At 40.1% G+C, this 21775-nt stretch overlaps 1 protein-coding gene across 2 annotated transcripts in view; it reads right to left on the bottom strand.

Annotated features, from left to right (window-relative positions):
* Nucleotides 1-21775, bottom strand: part of LOC126235734 (phosphatase Herzog) — a 73559-nt gene that overhangs the window by 17865 nt on the left and 33919 nt on the right. For both annotated transcript variants that reach the window (XM_049944513.1, XM_049944512.1), the window contains one exon: nt 16363-16548. In XM_049944513.1, the coding sequence (XP_049800470.1) occupies nt 16363-16548 (186 nt within the window). The remainder of the gene's footprint in view (nt 1-16362; nt 16549-21775) is intronic.

Below are 21775 nucleotides of genomic sequence, written 5' to 3'. Positions count from 1 at the left end.
TCAAATCTTTCAGTTAATTCTAATTTTTGTTTTAATGTCACCACATCTTTCTTTCATTTCTCCGCCATTCTTTTACAAATATCTTTTAAATTGCTTTGTTGACTGTTACACACTGATTAACATCAGAAAACTGAATTTGGTTCTGATTTACGTGGTACAGGTTGACTGAAAACAATGGAAATTGTCTCTGTTATTATAATGGTAGTATTTTAATGAATACTCAGGACTACATTACTACATTGAATTAAGTTTCACACTGAAGAATTATACTTCGGTTTGTGCCCAACATTTGCACAAAAATTCACATTATTATTTTTCAGCCAAATTTGCAGTTTCATCAATTTCATTGTCTTTTCACAGAAGTTTTCCACTTCTTCACCTGAGTATGTGCACGCCAAGGAATGCACTTTAATGATTTTCAGGTGATACCTTTTGTTTACTTTTAAAACAAGCCCTGCTATTCTGCCAGATTCCTTATATCTGCATTATCATTTTTAAAATTCTTGCCTACAATAAAACCTACTACAACTCTCTGCCTTCCTCTCCTTGATCAGTGGAGCGATTCTACTTTATCTTGGTTTTATTATCACACTTCTGACAACTATTAGATCTCATTTTTAAATGTGTATAATTTGACAACAATAAACTATCTTTGGAGCCTAAGTTTCTCCAATTTCAATCCATCCTGGTGCCCTATATCCAATAAATGCTGGCCCAGGACTGGTACAATATTTCCCTGACTTCATGGAGAACCAACCATGCCTGTATATGGGCCATTATTATGATGGGGTTGCGACTCACAAAGGCACTTTAAAGCTACTACCAGCACCCCTTGGGAAGGAATCTGTTACTCCTGCTGTCTGCATGTAGTGCATTTCGCACGGTCAAATGTGACATCATTTTTCCAAGTGTTTGCATATTCTGTAACTGCGATGGGACTTGGAAGCCAGTACAATATTTATTGAAGTGGATGTGGAAAATTGCCTAATCAAATCCAGGCTGGCCGGCACAACAATCCCTGTTGTTAACTCACAAGGAGGATTTGATCCAGGGGTACTGAGCTTCTCCATGCCCTGGAAGTGGGTGCTTTAATGCAACTGATTATTCTGTCAGCTTTCTACAATTTACTGTTCCTAAGTTAAAAGATATAGGTGAGTTACGCTCTTGTGCTCTGTATTATTTCTGGTTATTGACCCAAACTTTCTGCAGAAATGTGGGGGCACAGAAGTAGATAGTCATGCCCCACAGCCTACATCTTGATTTCCCTCAGTCTACTACAACAATGTTCTTTCATCCAGGCTTGAATATAAATGTCTCACAAACTTTCATGTGGGGACAGAGCATCCGATGATGCTACTTGTCATACCAGGCCAAGGGCTGAAGATTTTGAGACATGTGTGAACAGTGCTTAATCTTGGCAGAATTATGCTCACTACAATCTCTGCCCCGGGATGAATGGTAGTGAATCTCAGAGCCATCATCAATCACTATCACTGTTTAAGAGTCAGTCTTATTTTTATGACTCATTATGCATTCAAGTCTAATCTGCAGGGCAATGTATAATTACTCTCACTACTCCGTCTGCAGTGCAGGTTGATAAGGAGCCCATTCATATTTGTTAATCATAAAGCAATCAATCAAAATTGTTACACCTACTAATAGATGCACAGCTTGATTATCTGGAATGGACATCAGGATCTATTCTAGATGGTTCTCTTAATTCTCACCTTCATTTAATTAAGGATTTCCCCACCCCCTGTCCCAAGTTCTTAATAGTCATCTTTTGCAGCCACTGCTACTATATACAAGATTTCTTATAAATCATAAGACGTCAATCATGCTACATCAAACTTTGAACCAGCTAAATCTTTGCTCCTGTTAAAAGTGTAAATGTTCTTTTCTGAACTGTTAGTGGGAATTCCAGCAACAACTGTGTATATCACTAACAAGATTAACCCCCATAATTCATTCATTTATTACACACACATATTTTGTTCCACATCAATTGTTCACTATCATAACCTCATCATTCCCACTAAATGAAGCGACAACTGTTAAGCCAATGGACTTACATCCAGGAAGAATGTGGTTCAAAATTGCATCTAGTCATCCACATTTCGGTTGCCCATTGTTTTCCCAAATCAATTAAAGCAAACTAATCCTTTGACAAGTTCACTCCTTATCTCCTTCCTCATCCTCACCCTATCTCAGCATGTGTTCTGCTTCTAATAATACTGTTATCAGCATGACATGAACCCCTTACCCGAACGCTTTCAGAAAAAGAAGTGTTTGAAAACTTCTAAGTATTTTACAATGTTTTGTATGCCTTTCAGAAATATATTCTGATTTCTGTTCACATTTAGGCTTGTATGTTATGACTTTTTTCCTGTGGGATGTTTTCTGAAGCAAGGTGTTACATACAAAGGAACATCATCGTATTCACAATAGTATTGTGTTTCATTCCTTACATGTTTCCTGTCACTTTCTCTTGAGTGGGAACAAACATTGCACTGTCTGGCTGGGTTGGACTTCTTGTCTGTTGGTGGAATGATTTCTGGGAAATGGCATGCTGATAGCTAAAGGAGTCACTGAGGGTAAGGTGGACACCCAGAAGTTGGAGAGATGATGCGTGCATTGTATTCATTACAAATTCTTATCATGAAGTTCCTCCTGACTGTATATTACAAATGAATTCTAAACTGTCTCAGAGACAATCTGCTTCACTACTCAGGTCTTAACTGCACACCACTGGGCACTAACTACAATCAGATGAAGCATATGTTACAGAGAAGGGGCCACGAATGTATCTATGACAATTACACACTTGCACTACTACAGCATTTCCTGCCACTTTAGTGAAGAAAGTAGTGGTACAATCAACACAGGCCTGTCTAAGAGGAGTAGAGCAACAGCTTACTAAACTGCACAGAAATTGTTACAAACTTCTTTTACATGCCACATATGGAACTTAGACAAACAGCAGATGGAAAAATACCCAATACATAGTGAGAAACAAAATGAAAGAAAGGTACAAGAGTTACATCAAGACAGTATTTTGTGAACAATTTGGCATGCCCAAGATAGCTCAGGACAGTCTGTCTTACTTCTGTGTCATTTCTCGTTGTCTTCCTTTTCCATTTGCTGCAATATTTAAGCAATGTTTTTCTTCACTAGTTGTATTCATATTTTTGTTTCAATAGATGATCTGAGAAGGATTTCAGGGAATATTACCCAGTTTTAATGACTGATGGAATGCCCCAATACGGAGTATGGGTTTCATTGAAAGTGTCTGTGGGTGCCATTGTAGTGGGGTATGCCTTGCATCTAAAACACAATGAGGTTTCTTCCATATTCTACAAACAGGTTTTCAATATCAATTTTCCAGCAGCTCGTACACAAAAATAGTATCCCAGACAGCCCTATCCATGGTAAACTAGCCTTATAGGCATAAAGAATTTGGTGAAATATGTGACCAATGTCAATGGAGCATGGCCTTGTTTCCGTCAATCTGTGGTTACTTATAAATGTAACTGCACATCTACATGAACAGTTCAAACACTAGGAATGTGACAGTAAAGGACTATCTTGTTATATTTATTTGATGCCTGAAGTAATGTAGTCTATCTGTATGAATAATAAAAAAGAGCTGAACATAGAAGTGATCAGCACAGAGGTTCAACTACGGTGAAATTATAACTATAGATACACTAACAGCAGCATAGCTCTGATTTATGGGAATGCACACATTATCTGCAATGGGAAAATGGAGTCCAATGGCGAATTGTTGATTAGATATGGAACACAAGCTCAGATTTGGAAAGGATGGAGATAGAAATTGGTCATGACATTTACAACAGAACTATCCTGGTATTTGCCTAAAGAGATTTAGGGAAAACATGGAAAACCTACATCTGGATGGTTGGCCGAAGATTTCAATCACCATTCTCCTGAAAGTGGCTTCAGTCTCTTAATCTGCATGGAAAGTTTTACAATAAAGCAAAGACCTGGAGAGAAGAGAAAGAAAGCTATTTTGTCAATATAAGGTGGAAGATCACATACACATAAAATGAGCAGTGATCCAAATCAAAAGAAAATTTCTTATGTAAACTGATGGAAATGTGTAACATTACTTTCCGTATATTATCAATTATTTGATGTGCAGTACTGGATAAAAACCCTTATACACATTTTCACGCTTTATGGTCTTACTTTCTGCTTACACCATATTAAATAATTGCTAATTTTATAAAATTACTGGTTACAGAAAATTTCTCGTCAGTGACATTTCGTCATTTAAATATTTTATTTCTGGCTGGTGACTTCCCATATAATGATACACATTTGCCAGTTTTTCTTTTCCATCTGTCCTTCGTGAATGAGAGGAGTTGCAATTTCTGCCACAGATAACATTTCATACGGACAGACCAATGCTTCAAAATTTTGTAACAAACACGTGTTACAGTGCTGTGCAGCAAAAGTGGAGATGAATGTGGCTCTATGGCTAAGTGAATAACCATCAAACTATTAATACAAAAAGTCTGTGATATGATCTTCAGTTAGTCCTACAATTTTTTTCCATCACTTATCACTTGTTTCATTTCTACCAAGATAATCTGAAGGAAAAAAAAAAAAAGTTGCACTGTCGTTCAAGGTCCAGGTAAAACTGTATGTCTTCCTAGAACTAGCTGGCTAGACAGTTCATAAGGCAAACAGAAGGAGAGGGTATACTACCTCCAGTTGCCCATGCCAAGTAAAGATCAGCAGTGTTCAAATCAACTTCAAGGCTGAGGAACATAGCTACTACAGATTCAGGTCTGGACCAGAATAATACAGCAAATTATGTTCTGGAGAGCAGCTTTTAGGTCACCAGCTAACATGCTGATCTTACCAAAAAACACAACACTTCTCGTTTCTCACAAACAACTGTAGATGTACTGGTCATCGACATAGTTATAATGGGGATATGATTAGTGAAGAAAATTTCACAAATACCAGCAGAAGGTGAATACCCCTACTTCGACTTTTAGAATATTGTCCACAGTCAACATCAGTGATACAATAAAACTTCATTTAACATACCTCCATTCCTTGATATCATGTTGAATTATACCCTGAACCAATGTAGGTCAGGCAAGAAAATATTTTTATCAGGCAAGCCTAGATCATATGTGGTGTTAATTCATGTTCATACAGGTCTCTACTTAATGAGCAGGGGATTCTTACACTGAAATTTCTGACCTCTAATCACTTACGTAATTTGTGGCAGGCAAAACAAATCTGTTAACATTTTGGCAAGCAAGCCTGATCACAACTTGGGGCATAATGCTGTGTTTGAAAAACTCTGCCCGAGCATATCCCAGATCGTGATTTTCATGAAGCGTGTGGCATCTATCGCTCGAAAACTTGACTCATTTCATGCTAGAACAATGTTCATATTGTTCCACCATAACATCAAGCGCTGGCACATTGGCCTGAAACGTTACAGCAGAGAAGGCTGAGAGATGACGTCAGCCAATAGTATGCTGACTAGAACGACACCACAACAGAAGCAGCCCCTATACGAAGAGAATTTAATACCCCTCTGCCTAGCCACAGCCGCACTAGAAGACAAGATGGGATATAAACACTATAGCAGTGACTTGTAAACTGTATTATTTGCTTGCATGGAAATTGTATATATTGAAGGATACTGATTATTTGCTTGTCACCATTTGCTTGCGACCCATCTTTGTAAATATGAAAAGTTAAGTATTGTCAATTTACTTTACTGTGACAAAAACCATTAATACGATCTGCTTGAATTGTTGTCTAGCTATCCAAGAAAACAGCTGCCTAGACACCCTATATTATACGAGTGGGCAGGACACAACACATACAAGGTATGATTCAGGAGTTTCAAGACTGATTCATTTCTGAGTAGGGGAGCGTGCGTGGACTGGTTCCGCTGGGTGGGAGTAGTAGTGGGGGGTCTCAGGGAACGAACTGATGCTGTGGCAGTTGCCTTCGTAACCCTGGAGGGTGAGCATCGCTTGCAGCGTGAGTGCATGTCATTGACCTAGTGGAGCAGCATTATGCAATTAAGTTTAGTGTGCGACTGAACATAACCGCCACGGAGACAATCAGTATGATTCAAGAGGCCTTTAAGGAAGAAGCCATGTCCCGTGCATTGGTTTTCATGTGGCACAAACATTTCAAAAATGGCTGCAGGAATGTTGAAGACGAAGACCGCTCTGGGAGGCCATCATCAAGACGAATGGATCAAAATGTGGAGAGTGTGCGGGAACCTTTAAACAATGACCGTCATCTTAGTGTGAGTGCTCCGCTGCTTGAGGGATCAAGTTCACAGTGTCCGCCCGGTGATCAAGGACGATTGGATTCTCCATCACGACATCGCGCCCACTCACATGTCGTGCGTCGCCACCCAAGTTTTGGTCAAGTTCAGTGTGACAACACTGCCGCAGCCACCCTACAGCCCCGACTTGGCTCCAAGTGACTTTTTCCTCTTTCCCCAAATCAAGACAAACCTAAAAGGGAAGCGATTCGACCCCATCGACACCATCCAGTAGGCTTCGACGAGAGCCCTTGACAGCATGACGCCCGAGGCCTTCCACAAGGGTTACGAACAGTGGAAGATATGCTGGCAGTGCTGTGTTGATGCTGAAGGATCATATTTTGAAGAATTTTAGTCCGCTGTACTTAAATGTCCAATAATTTACTAGTTCTGAGTTAAGTTTTGAAACTTTTGAATCACACCCTGTATGTCTCACAATCTGTCCCTTGATAGATGCTGCCTTCTGTCGTCCATTTTCAGAACCACTTTTAAAGAAACAGCAGCAAATGTAAGAGCTCCTGCTGTAACAGACTGAAAGCCAATGTGTGCCCACGTTGATACGAGTTTCATGTGTGTACTCGATAGGTTTTGCCATTTGCTTTAATTCTGCTACAAATAAATAACATTTGAACAAGAAATTTTGGAAGTTTGAGAGGAAGAATTCAATGATCCTTGATTGGAGGGTGAAATATGCGAGTGGGGACTTTCTGAAGGTAATTCATATTTGGGTAAGCTGCAGTCTGTTACATTTTTGCTTCAGATACTGATGCTGTAATATATTTTATATCTCATAATCTCACTTTTCTACATGTGAATCTCATGGCAAAGCAGCATCCAACTCAAGTTTCTCAGGTTTGTTTGGAGAACAAAGACATGTGCAACTGCTCAAGCGTTCATCCCCCCCCCCCCCCCCCCCAACAATTATGCTTTCTGTTGTCATTAGGTCTACTGTAAAATTTGTAATCTGTCAGTGAACTAAAATAAATATGAAAAATGAGCTGAAGCGACAAATGAAAATTTGTACCAAGGCTTGGATTCGAACTCAGGTCTCCTGCCAAGTAGGCAGATCCAGTAGCTACTATGACACCCTGGTACAGTGGCTCCAAATTCCCATTCATGCCTCAGCGCACTTCGTATCCCCCTAAACTCAACAGCACTGCAGAGGCTCTCTAACTATGTTGGAATAGCACCTCCACATTAAACGAAATTGGGGGGTGGGGGGTATATAGGTGCTTTAATCAAGTTCATTTGATTGGGACTGAGGGATGGTTTAAAGACAACTTTTTTATGCTGTTATTGAATAACTTGAAAACTGCAGCTCCTAGCAAAAATGTTTCCCAGTGCAGAATTTAAATACATTAAATTTCCTACAGAAAAAGGTATTATTATTATTATTATTATTATTTTTTAATGGCATACATTTTTTATGGTATACAATTAATGTTTACTGTTAAATGAGTTGGATTAATAACAACTATTAAATACGTGTATCATGTCAAAGAGCAACAGAGCGATATTAAAGAATAAATTGTGTTCTGGGGGTTTAACAGGGTAGAGAGGGAGTGAGTGGGAGGCAGGAAGGAAGCAAAGCAGAAGTGCAACGAAATGTAGGTTACTGGATTGTGGCCATGCAATTCTCTCCTTCATAGGTCTGCAAATTGAAGTGCACGTAGATGATTCGGCACTCTATCTACCCCACTATGTCACAAGATGAAACTACAGGATTTTGTGTAAAGTTACACCAATCCAGTTCAGCTTGCCTTACGAATCACTGGTGATGCAGTGCATTGACATGCTCAGGAGTTTTTATTACAAAGTGCATTATCACTGTATAGAATACAGATATATGTTACTAAAAATACTAATGCAAGAAATGCATATAGACAGAATTCATGTAAATCTCTACAAACTGTTCTATACTGCTACAGGAATTATTAGTCATCTTGTACAGCAGCTTTACATTCTTCTGGGAAAGGCAGCTTCCACCACTATTCACTTTTCAGTTTATAGACAGCATTCCCTGTCCTGTTCTCTTATGTGAGCGGACAATGTAACTTTACTTATCCCATGTTTACATCATGGTGTTATTTTCAGTTTATTAAATGAGTACAATTAGCAGTTACTATAAACAATGGCTGATGACCGCAAAATTTGTAATTGTGATGTTGTCGGTGACCTTTGCAGTGTTGGTGGGAAAGGGATTGGATTGGAAAATGTGGACCTTGCTGCTGTCTATTGTTGACGGTATACTGTAAGGCAGTATCACTGTGTTGTAGTCACTTGGTGGTGAATTAATGAGTTATCGGAAAGTTACTGCACTTATCACACCATTAATTGCCTTAGCGGTAAACTGCATAAATTTCTCAGGAATTGCTGGCACTTGTAGAGTGGGCTGCAGAGAGTGGAGCCACTTACCATACATCCACTTTCACAATATATCATCCGAAGAGGGTGTGAATGTGACTAATGAAAGGGGACTGATTATGTTCAAGACCATCACAGTAACCTGCTGTAATGCATTGCTTGACTTACACTGAAATATCTGAAGTTATGTAACAACTCGGGATCTACTTCTGTTGCAGAGGGAGACAATTTACATCTCTGAGCCATTTCAGATATTGGGAGAGCTGGAGCTGGGGTGATGCATTTGTTACACCTCATGCTGTGAAAATTATTCCAGCCAAAGACAGTGAGGACAATGATATCGATGTTGTCGAATACAAACTGACAGCATGTACACTGTTTACAGGCTCTTCAGTGTGGGCAGTTGACAGATTCAGTTGCTGAATTTGTTTTTACATAATAGCCCACTAAGCAATGGCAAATAAGTACTCATTAATCAACTGACAATAATTCCACTATGTAAACATGAGCTCAGTGAAGTTTTTTTTTTTTTTTTTTTTTTTTTTTTTGTCTGCTCAAATAAGAGAACTGGACTGGAGATGCTGAAATACAAGCACCACTCACGGTGTGTAAGTTGCCTGTTCTGGAAGAACGTTACAGCTGCCATATAGAATGCTTAAGTATCAACTTCCCCTCTAGCACTGTAGAACAGTGAGCAGAAATTTATGTAGATTCCACCCATTTGCATTTCTTGCGTAAGCATTATTGGTAAAAGCGAACAATGAAATACTTCAGGTTGGAACAATAATGTAGGAAAAGATAGATTGCTACTTACTGTAAAGAAGACAAGTTAAGTTGCACACAGGCACAATTAAAAGACACTTACATAAAGCTTTCCGGCCATCACAGCCTTCATCAGTAAAAAAACACACACACACACACACACACACACACACACACACACACACACACACACACCATTCATACACACAAGCAAGCACCCCTCCTGCACACATGACCACCAACTCTAGCATCTCGAGCCGGAATGCAACTGGGATGCAAGAAGCAGTCTGAAGGAGGCGGGGACGGGGGAAGGGACAGTAGTGCATGGGTGGGGAGGGAGACAGATGCAGTCTGGTAGTGGGTGTCAGGACTAGAATGCCAACAGGTATAGTGCCAGGAGGTTGTTTGGCACGGAGGTGTGGAAAAAAGGAGCAGAAAAAGGGGGGGGGGGGGGAAGACGCGCAGATGCATTGGCAGAAGGCAGAATATAAACAGGGTAGGAGATGAGAATAGGGAGGAGATGACAGGAGAGAGCGGGTGGAAACTATTGGGTGGAGAGTGTGGGGACAGTACGTTACTGTAGGTTGATGGCGGGATAATTCCTGCAGAGAATGTATCGTAAGGCAACTCCCACTTACACATTTCAAAAAAGCTGGTGGAGGGAAGGATCCAGATGGCCTGGTTAGCGAAGCAGTCATTGAAATAAAAGTGTATTATGTTCAGCTGCATGTGTCACAGGGTGATCCACTTCGCTTTTAGTCACAGTTTGGCATCCTGGTGGATAACTGGTGACCTGTGACAGGACTGGAATAGGTAGGGCTGTGTGTGTGGATTGGGCAAGTTTTGCACCTGGATCTTCCACAGTGATATGATCCTTGTTTCAAGGGGTTGGGATTGGGCGTGGTAAAGGGATGGACTAGGATGATGTGGAGGTTGGGTGGGTGACGGAATACCACTTGAGGAGGGGTGGGAAGTGTCTCAGGTAGAACGTCTCTCATTTCAGAGCATGATGATATGTAATCAATGCCCTGGCAAAGGATGTGGTTCAGTTGTCCCAGTCCAGGTGGTTCAGGGTGTTGAAGGGGACACTCCTTTTTGGCTTGGGAGTGGTGGGAGGATTGGGGATGTGTGGGAAAATGGCAGGGGAGATCTGTTTGCACACTAGGTCCGGGAATAATACCTGTCTGTGAAGGTCTTGGTGGCATACTGCGCAAGTGAGTTTTTGTCACTGCAGATATACTGTCCCTGGGTGGTCAGGCTGTATGGGTGGGATTTTTTGGTGTGAAAGGGATGACAACTGTCAAAATGCAAGTACTGTTGGTGATTGGTGGGTTTAATATGGACAGAGGTGCGAATGGGGCCATCAGAGAGGAGGAGGTAAACATCTAGAAAGACGACATGCTGGTTGAGGAGGAACATGTGAAGCAGATGGGAGAGATGATGATGAGGTTGTAAGGGAATGAAGACAAGGTGTCTACATCATGCAAATTTCATCAATGAACCTGAACCAGACAAGGGGGTTTGGTGTTTTGGGAGACTATGATGGTCGCGTCTAGATGGCCCACAAAAAGGTTGGCATAGGAGGGTGGCTTGTGACATGGGAGACCCCATTGTGGCTTGCTATTGTGCTCCCACTGAAAGAATTTCGGCTCTCATTGACTAACACCTCCAACCAAATGCCCGTAATCTAGCCTCCCACTCAGGGTCAAGGCAACCTGTCATTGTTCCTTCACAACCTCAACACCTTCTCTCCCACCCACTTCATGTGGTTCTCCTCAACCCAGCATGCCACCTTCCTAGATGTTGACCTCTTGCTCTCTGCACTTTCATCCACATTAAACTAACAGTACCTGCATTTTGACAGCTGTCATCCCTTTCACATCAAAAAATCCCTCCCATATTGCCTGGCCACTCAGGGACAGCGTATCTGCAGTGACAAAAACTCCCCTGCTCAGTAAGCTTAGGGTCTCACCAAAGCCTTCACAGACAGGCACTATCCCTTGAGACCTAGTCCACAAACAGATCTCCCCTGCCATTTCCCCCTCACATCCCCAACCCTTCCACCATCCCCAAGAACCAGCCACAAAGGAGTGTCCCCTTCACCACCCAGTACCACCCTGGGCAGGATCAACTGCACCACATCCTTCATCAGGGCTTTGATTAACTATCATCATGTTCTGAAATTAGAGATATCCTACCTGAAATAGTATCCACCCCTTCTAAAGTGCTGTTCCGTCACCTGCCCAACCTCCACAACATCCTAGTCCATCCCTATGCCACTCCCAGTCCTTGCCACAAGGATTGTATTCCTGTGGAAGACCCAGGTGCAAGACCTGCACAATCCACCCAGCCATCATTTCCTATTCCAGTCCTGTCACATGTTTATCCTACCCCATCAGGGTCTGGGCCATCTGTGAAAGTAGCCATGTCATTTACCAACTCTGCTGCAACCATTGCACATCTTTTTATATTGTCATGACTACCAACCAGCTGTCCACCAGGATGAAAGGCTAGTGCTAAACTGTGGCCAAGAGCAGAGTGGATCACCCTGTGGCAAAACACACAGCTTAACATCACACACTTTATTTCAATAGCTGCTTCACTACCTGAGCCATCTGGATCTTTCCCTCCACCACCAGCTTTTCTCAATTGCGCAATCTCTGCATCCATAATTATCCTGGCCTCAACCTATGGTAACATATGGTCTCTGTTCCTTTTTTCCCCACCTCCCTGTCCCACAACCTCCTGACGCTGTACCTGTTGGCATTCTAGTCCCGACACACACTACCAGACAGTGTCTGTCTCTCCCTCCACCTGTACACTACTCCTCTTCCCCACCCCCTCCAGATTGCTGCTTGCACCCTACATGATAGTTGCATGCCGGCCTGAGATGATGGAGTTGGCAGCCACGTGTGCACGAAGTATGCTTGCTTTGTGTGTGTGTTTTTCTGTGATGAAGGCTGTGGCCGAAAGCTTTATGAAAGTATCTTTTAACTGTGCCAGTCTGCAACTTAACGTGTCTTCTTTACAGTAAGTAGCTATCTGTCCTTTCTTACAATGTCAGTATTACTGGTAACTCATATCCATATTCCGCATAGTGTCTAATGCACTTTGGGGAAAATGAACATCTGCCGAGCACATAGCCAGTGATTCAAAAGGCACACTTCAGAGGGTCAGTATAACTTTGTAAAAAACCCTGTAGATACTTCTTTTGACATATTGGGATAGATAGCTTCAAGAATCAACTGTCCACTCTTCAGTTTACAGACCTATGAAAAAGTGAAGTGCATGACCACAATTCGGTGACACATCTTACCTCGCAGTTCTACCCTCTACCCATGCCCCTTCACCCTGTTACGCCCCCATAATACAATTTATTCCTTAACACAGCCCTACTGCACTTAGACATGGTACAGATTTTAATATTTGTTCTTAACCTACTTCATTTAACAGTAAACGGTAATTTTATATCATATTAACAGAATCTTCCGTCGGTTCTTGGTAGAACAACATTGTAATAAATGAAAAGCACCAGCTTGTTTTTATTCTACAATATTACTTTTATTGTACACCTGTAACCGGTTTTCGGCTTACCAGGCCATCTTCAGTAAATATCTGAAGATGGCCTTGTAAGGCAAAAACCGGTTAACAATAAAAGTAATATTGTAGAACAAAAGCAAACTGGTGCTTTTCATTTAGTAATTTTATATCTTAAAACACTATTTATAATAATCGTGCACTTCTGCATCTCCTGTACTGCAGAAACTTTTAGTCCTAAACAAAAAATGAATAGGACCTCTTTTGTGGAAAATTTAATGTAGTTTGATTTTATACTGGGAAACATATTTGTTACAAGCTGCTATTCAAGAAAAACATAAAAAAAATTATCTTTAAACTCCCACTGTCCCACTCGTGTGTATTTTTGTTATGTTGTTCATGGCGTTCCCTTCTACCATTGTACAAAAATTTGTAACTACCTTACTTTTTTCCCCCTTTGCGACCTGTTTGGTATTTGGTGATTGGGTTAATGTGCCAAAAGGTCTAATTTTTACTAACTTCGAAGTCACACTGTACAAGAACGACTTACAAAGAAATTCCTTTAATGAGCAAGCAATGATGTTCTATTCTCACAACTAGGTGGATCCAACATACTGTTTGTTATACCTGTAAGATTAGAAGAGGTTGCTGCTCAATAACAAAGTTCATAATCATCATCTAGGTCACACTTACAAGCCACATAACCAAGTGTGGTGGCAGGTAGTTCTGGTACCAGTGACTAATTCTCCCTTCCTAGCTGACTCTTCCCAGAAAGAGCTCACTTGAAATTCCAACAGTCAACAAACCTCTTTGTGATGAACAAGTATGTCTGCCACTGGAGTTTTTGAGCATATGTGTAATGCTCACTCTCTCTCTTCTATCAGTCCTACATGGTAAGGATATCAGACTGATGAACAATACTGGAGAATCGGCTAAACAAGAGCCTTGTAAACCACTTCCTCTGCGGATCAGTTACATTTACTTAAGATTCTTCCTATGAATCTCAGTTTAGCATCTGCTTTTACTACCATTTGTTTTATGCGGTCTTTCCAAAAATGGTTCAAATGGCTCTGAGCACTATGGGACTTAACATCTATGGTCATCAGTCCCCTAGAACTTAGAACTACTTAAACCTAACTAACCTAAGGACATCACAAAACACCCAGTCATCACGGCGGTCATTCCAGTTACAGTTGCTCTGGACAGTTACACCTAGAAATTTATATGCACAAAATGTTATTTATTTACGTCTAGGGTCAACTTCCAGAGCCTGCACCAGTCATCAATGCTCTGCAGGTCATTCTGCAAACTGATACTGTCTTCTGGCATTACTGCTTTCTTATAGACAACCATGTCATCAGTGAACAATCTTAAAGAGCTTCTGACATTTTCTACTAAATCATTTTTATATATTGTAAACAGTAATGGTATTATCACACTTCCTCAGGGTACTCTGAAAATTACCTTTACATCTGTCGATTTTCTTCCTTTAAGAGACACGTTTTGATTTCTGTCTGCAAGTAAGTCTTGCATCCTGTCATAAATCTGGTCCAATACTCTGTAAGTCAATATTTCTTCACTAAACGACAGTATGAGCTGGGATCAAATGCCACCCTAAGTCAAGGAACACAGCCTCAACCTAAGTGCCACTGTCTGCAGTGCTTTGGATCTTGTGGAGGAACAGAGCAAGCTGAGTTTCACAAGATCTGTTTGTGGAATCCTTGTTGATTTTTATATACACAATTTTCGTTCTCCAAAAATATTGTAATTCCATATTTCTTAATTCTACAACAGACTGACGTCAGCAATATAGGCCTATAATTATGTGCATGTGTTCTATGACCATTCTTGAAAATGGGAAATAACAGCACTTTTTTCCAGTCACTAGGTAACTTTTGTTGCTGTTAGAAGAGGAGCAAGTTCTTTCGCATAATCTTTGTAGAATTTTATAGGTATCTCATTTCGCCCTGATGCCTTTCCACTACTAAGTGATTGTAGTTGCTTCTATATTCCACAATTGCTTATCTCAGCATCTACCATTTTGATGTTCATACAGTGATTGAAAGGAGGGACTGTGAAATGATCTTACATGGAGAAATGAATTCGGAAGACAAGATTTAGTATTTCAGCCTTCTCTCTGTTATCTTCCGTTTGAGTGCCAGTATGGTCACTGAGTGAATGAATAGAGGATTCTCAACCATTTACTGATCTGATGCAGGACCAAAACCTCTAAGGGTTTTCAGTCTGATTGGTTGACAAAATCACCACCACCACCACCACCACCACCACCACCACCACCAACAACAACAACAACCAAAAACAACAACAACAACGAATTCAGAAACAAGATGAGGGCTGTACTCATACGGAGTTCAAACCGATTAAGAATAGGGCTACCATGATCAAAGCAGTGGAAGCTACATTCTTTGACTATCATTTAAAACCAATAAACAGCTCTGAACACGTCTCCTCACTATAAACCACGTACACTCATGAATAATGAAATTAAGACATCTACCTAGCACCCCTATCTACCCTAGACAATAGAAGTGATACGCCACAGCATAGACTCCCAGGACATCGAAAGTGTTGGGTAGCTATCCATGATATATCTGCTGGAACTCACAACACACAGGAAATGAATGAAGCTGGGTTGGAGAAAAGCACAGCTGACTCAAAAGCATCCCAGATATACTCAATAGGACTGTGCCTAGTGGCATGAGGTTGTATAAGAAGCCTCATGCCGAGGAATGTTCCTCCAACTGTTCTGACAAGACAGGAGTGACCCCACACGTCCAGACAATCTTTCACCATGCTTTGACCACTCAATGACTATGTTCTTACATCTATGTACATTCTTACAACACGAAATGCATTTTTTGAGTTACACAGGTGGAGTAGTGGCTTCTGTTCCCTATATCAAGGACATGGTTTTGGATAATATGATTAATCACTGGTTGCTGTGATCCATTATCATACTGCAATAGATTTGCTGCACTGTGTTCTCTGTAACTGTTGTTACAATGCGTAACATATATGCCATCAACACGATGTTCACTGTGCCAGCTTACTATGTTGTGTAGTTTTCTGCAATCAATGGTACTCAGGACACACTCTTTCCATTGTTACATGAGCAGTCTCTCTCCAACATAGTAAAAATATTTTCCTCAGGGAGGATACCTACAGCAGCACTAACTATCGTGCTGGTAAGGATACTGTGCCTACATAATATATCAAACCAAAGAGATTTTTAGTTCTGCTATATGTGAACGTATATCACACATCCATCAACTGCAGATGAGTGGCTGCCTTTTCTCCTTTATATCAATTAAACACAAGAAATGAATTTTTCTGGTATGTGTACTTACAGCATTGTCTGGATGGAAGATATAGGAAGCAGGAGAGTTGTCAACAATTACAACTTTTTGCAAATCACGTCCCAGTTTATTAAGATCTTTCACGTAATTGCCTCTATGAAACACACAAGACTCTCGAAATAATCTCGATCTGAAAACACCCCACCTATCCAGCAAGTCAGCCACAGGGTCAGCATACTGAAAAAAAGAACACAGAGACAGTACGGATAAATTAGATATTGGAAATTATACACTATTCAAAAATCTCTCTATATCTGCTTAATAACTGATAAACCAATTGCAAACACTTTACATGTTTTGTGTGTGTGTATTTTGATTAACAAATGTGACACTTCTTTGATATTACTTCAGTACAGTTTTCACATGGTCTGTAACCTACATAAAAAACAAACGCCAGAACTCCATAATTTTTCTGAATTTCGATACCTTGAGTGTCTCAATCTATTGTGGTCTCTTAAACTACATTTTTTGTAATAAAATCTCCTGTACACACACACACACACACACACACACACACACACACACACCAGACAAAGAAATGTGGTCTCTGATCAATTAATGAACTGTCATACATGGGTCACTTGAAGGAAGCTTTCCTAGGATCCACAAACCTGCAGCCCCTGGTTTGGTTTAGATACAATGAAGACATCTCTGCCGTATGGACTCATAGTGAGGCTGACCTGTTAAAAATTCCTGGAAGCTCCAAATGCATTTTCCAATTCAATTTCACATCCTTTTCTGAATCCCACGCCAATTTCCTTGATGTTGATCTCGTCCTCACCAAAGACAAGCTACACACTTCAACATACTAACAAACAACAGTAATTACATTCTGACAGTTTCCATCTTTTCAATGTCCAACATTCCCTCCCATACAGCCAAAGTATTTGAGGCAAACATATTTTTTCAGATGCAAGCTCTTTACAGCAAAACACCACCATTCTCACTTCAGCCTTCACTTGACATAAGTATCCCACCAGCCTAGTTCAAAAGCAGATTTGCCGGACCATGACATCTAATCCTGGTTCTGCTAATCCTTCCAAAAAACAACTAAGGAGTACACCACTTGAAACCCAGTATTATCCTGCTCTTGAATGTATTAATCAGCTACATCAAAAAGGACATCACCTCCTAAAATCATGCCCTGAATTGAGGTCCTTTGTGTCCAAGGTTTTGTCCGCCACTACCGTAATAGCTTTTCATCAGCTCCCCATCTCTGCAATAACCTTGTCAGATCCTATGCTCCTTCTGCACTCATCTCCCTACCCTACGGCTCCTGCCCCTATGACTGTCCCTGCTGCAAGACTTGCCCTACACATCACCAGCTGTACCAGCCTGGTAACTGGCAAAAAATGTATTATCAAAGGGGCGAGTCACCTGTGAAATGACCCATCATATACCAGCTGTTATGTAAACACAGTCTGGTCTTTCAGATCGGCATGATCACTACCAAATTATCAGTTAGGACGAATAGGCACAGGCAGAGGGTCTATACCAACAACACACAATATCCTGTTGCAGAGCATGCATTACAACATGCCAGTCCTGACCTTGGTGCCTGTTTCACCACACGTGCAATCTTCATTCTTTCCTCTATTCACCAGTTTCTCAGAACTCTCCAGATGGGAACTGGCACTACATGTCCTCGGTCCTCGTCACCACCTGGCCTTAATTTTTGTTAATTTATTTGGTCTCAGCATTTCTTCATAGTAACTACTCCTTTCTTCACTCTGTTTTAGTTTTCTACATCTTTCAATTTCTGACCTGTCTATTTTTCACTGCCCTCCTCCAACATCCATCACATACAATGCATTTAGCTTTTCGCTCTTATTAACTCATGCATGATATTTTAGCAGTAATTTCTGTCTTGCATATTAACCTACCTTCCACCTTTAAGCTTTCATTTTTTCCAATCTTGCCCAGTGCAGTCCCCAACCATCAGTCTTTCCTTCTCATCCTGTCTAGTAAGTCTCCCTTGATCCGTGGTCCTTCAGCCCTCTTGCTTCCCCTTCAACCATTCTGCCAGAAGAAGCAGCCACTGGCTCCGGAAGCTTGCATACATAACACTTTTTATTTGTGTATTCTTCTACTGCCACTTTTTTTATCTATCCAATTATATTACATACTGAGAACTGTAACTTCATCTGTATTATTTTAACTTACAGAAGGGTTTTTGAAATACGATATTCTAAGGATAACTGCATCATAAAGTGAATTTATTTAATGAAAGGTCAAAATCCTCCATTACCATGTCATGTGTACATAGATGCAAGGGAGAAAATAAAGGTTTATGTACATAAGCACTCCAGAAATTATGCCAACCCAGACTACCAGCTCTCTCGTTCATAAAGAAAGTGCACTTAGTGACGCTTGATACTTTTGCAGAGAATCATTTTCATACATTACAGCAAACACCAGGACTGTGAAAGTATCAGATAATCACACTTGTATGGAAATAATCACATGCAGCATTTAAAACAATTTTTTTTAAAGATGAATGCCCAAAATCAATAAAAGCAATCGAAACAAAGTGGTATTGTCAGGAGCGCCCCAGAGAAGTGTGACAGGACCACTCTCATTCTCTATACACATAAATGATATGGTGGACAGGATGAACAGCAATTTGCGGCTGTTTGCTAACAACACTGTGGTGTGTGGAAGGTGTCATCCTTGTGTCTCTGTACAGGGATACAAAATGACTTACAGGCAGAGGTCCCAGTGGTGGGATCAACTTTTTGAGACCATAGGTTAAGGTCCCAGGTATCACATCTGCAACGATTCACTCTGGTGGGTCCTTGTGTGTGAGCAACTGATGACAATTTTTTTTTTAGAATTTCGCATTATGCTCTGCAGCTTTAATAAAGAAACATTATACAAATTGGCTGCACAGAGTAATGGAGGATGTGCGTTCAAATCTCATCGGGTGCTTTGAAATTTTTTATTTTTAAATCTTGACTGAAATTACTTTGATCATAATTTTTAATTCAGTTAACTGGTTTAAATATATATTTCTATTCCACTGTTACATCATTTTAATCACTGTCTTTAAGGTTTGCAATAGATCTAATTTTTTTCTTCCTGTAATTCTCTTTCCACTTTGAATCTTTGTGCATGCGATTTTAATTATTCCCATGTATTAACATAGTTTTAATTTCTTCAGTTTCATCATCCTACACTTTCGTCCATGTTACTGCATTCATTATTTTTATTCTATCCACGTCTACATCTATACTCTGCAAACCACCGTGAAGTGCATATGTCCTATTTTACCAGTTATTAGGGTTTCTTCCTGTTCCATTCACATATGGAGCGTGGGAAGAATGTCTGAATGTCTCTGTGCATGCTTTATTTATTCTAACCTTATCCTCAAGCTCCTGAAGTGAGCAATACATAGGGGGTTTGTAGTATGTTCCTAGTCATTATTTAAAGCCGGTTCTTGAAACTTTGTTAACAGGTTTTCTCTGGATAGTTTACATCTATCTACTACAGTCTGCCAGTTCAGTTCCTACAGTATCTCTGTGACACTCCCCCACAGATCAATGCTGCCCTTCACTGTATGTGTTTAGTATTCCATTAGTCTTATTTGGAACTGGTCCCACACAATGTGTGATTTGTAAGCAATCTCCTTTGTAAATTGATACTCCAACATCAAAGGTCTGATATGCCTCATTTTGCTTGAATTTTGTTTTAGGTATAATCCCCTCTTTTTTTTAAAACTTCATCTGCATTATTTCGGCCAGAATTCTACAAGAATTTATGTTTTAAATGTTTTTATGACAATTATCATCCAAGAAAATTACATTTATGACACCACTGCACATTCAATATAAAAAGATTATTTTGTCTTTTGTTTTCCAACCAACAGAATGGCATTTTCAAATGTTTCAATATTATGATAGATAAAAAAAATTAAATTCCCAAGCAGAAAGATTCCAACTGGAAAAAGAATGATTGGAGGGATAAATGAGAGCAACTGAAGAAGTTAATAAGGCAATTAAAATGATGTGACAGAGAAATATACACAAAGAAAATACATTCAAGCCAATTAATTGAACAAAAATAATGATCAAAACCATTTTTATAGAGATTTAAAAATACAAAGCACTTTATGAGTTTTGAATCCTCAACCTCTTGTTTACAAGGCTTGTACTGTAGCCATTATGATATGCATCCAAACTGTACAATGTTTCTTTTAGATCTGTGGAGCTTCATGCAAAATGCTGAAATTTTTTTTCCACCGATTGTTCGCAAATTAGTGCCAACTAGGGTGAATGGCTGCAGGGTGTGATACATGGGAATTTAACCTATGTACCATATAGATGGTTTCGGGAAAGTTGATCCCACCGCTGGGGACCTTGCCTTGTTAAGATAGAATTTCAAGTTGGTGGGATGAATGGCAGCTTGCTCTAAATGTTGAAAAATCTAAGTTAATGCAGAAAAGTAGGATAAACAATCCTGTAACAATCTAACACAGCATTAATAATATGCTGCTTGAGAAAGTCACATTGATTAAATACTAAAATGTTGCAAAGTGATAACAAATGGATGACAAGTGTTTGAGTTTGTTTTATTGGGACAATTTTGGGAAAGTGTGGCTCACCCATAATGTAGATGGCATACAGAATACCGTACTAGTGCGACCCATTCTTGAAGACTGCTTCAGTGTTTCGGAAAGGAAGACACCGAACCAGTTGAGAGGCATGCTGATAGATATGTTACCGTTTGGTTCGATTAGCACATAAGTATTATGGAAAAGCTACGTGAAATCAAATAGGAATCACTGGATGGAAGTCGACACTATTTTCGAGGGGACTACTGTGGAAATTTGGAGAACTGGCATTTGAGGCAGATTGCAAATTGATTCTGCTGTCGCCAACATATACTGTGTGTAAGGACCATGAAGATAAGATGAGAGAAATTAGGGCTCGATTGGAGGCTTATAGACAGTTGTGTTCACCTCACACTATTTACGAGTGGAACAGGAAAGGAAATGACTACAAGTGGTCCATGGTACTCTTTGCCTTGTATGTATGGTGGCTTGTAGAGTATGTACGTAGATGTATAGCGCATTTAAAATTAGTTGCGACCTTTGATGTTTGACTCAGTGGAGGGGACGTGATGGGGTTGCCCAAGTAAAACCAATGGAGAGCCAACTTTCCATACCAGGCCACAGGCAGATTGGATGGTATAGTGCACTTGTTGTCATGCCACGGATAAACAGATTTATTTATTTATTTATTTATTTACACATCAAGTTCCGTAGGGCCAAATTGAGGAGAAAATCTCCAAAGTCATGGAACGTGTCAGTACATAAAATTACAACATAAAAGTAACAACAGATAATAATAAATGTTTATGAACCAGAAAAAAGTCAGTCCATAAGTTTAAGTAAACGCAATCAACA

The sequence above is a fragment of the Schistocerca nitens genome, chromosome 2 (genome assembly GCF_023898315.1).
Source record: "Schistocerca nitens isolate TAMUIC-IGC-003100 chromosome 2, iqSchNite1.1, whole genome shotgun sequence".
In the NCBI taxonomy this organism is placed as follows: domain Eukaryota; kingdom Metazoa; phylum Arthropoda; class Insecta; order Orthoptera; family Acrididae; genus Schistocerca; species Schistocerca nitens.
Note: the sequence above shows the minus strand (reverse complement) of the source record. Positions and strands in the feature narration are given on the sequence as shown.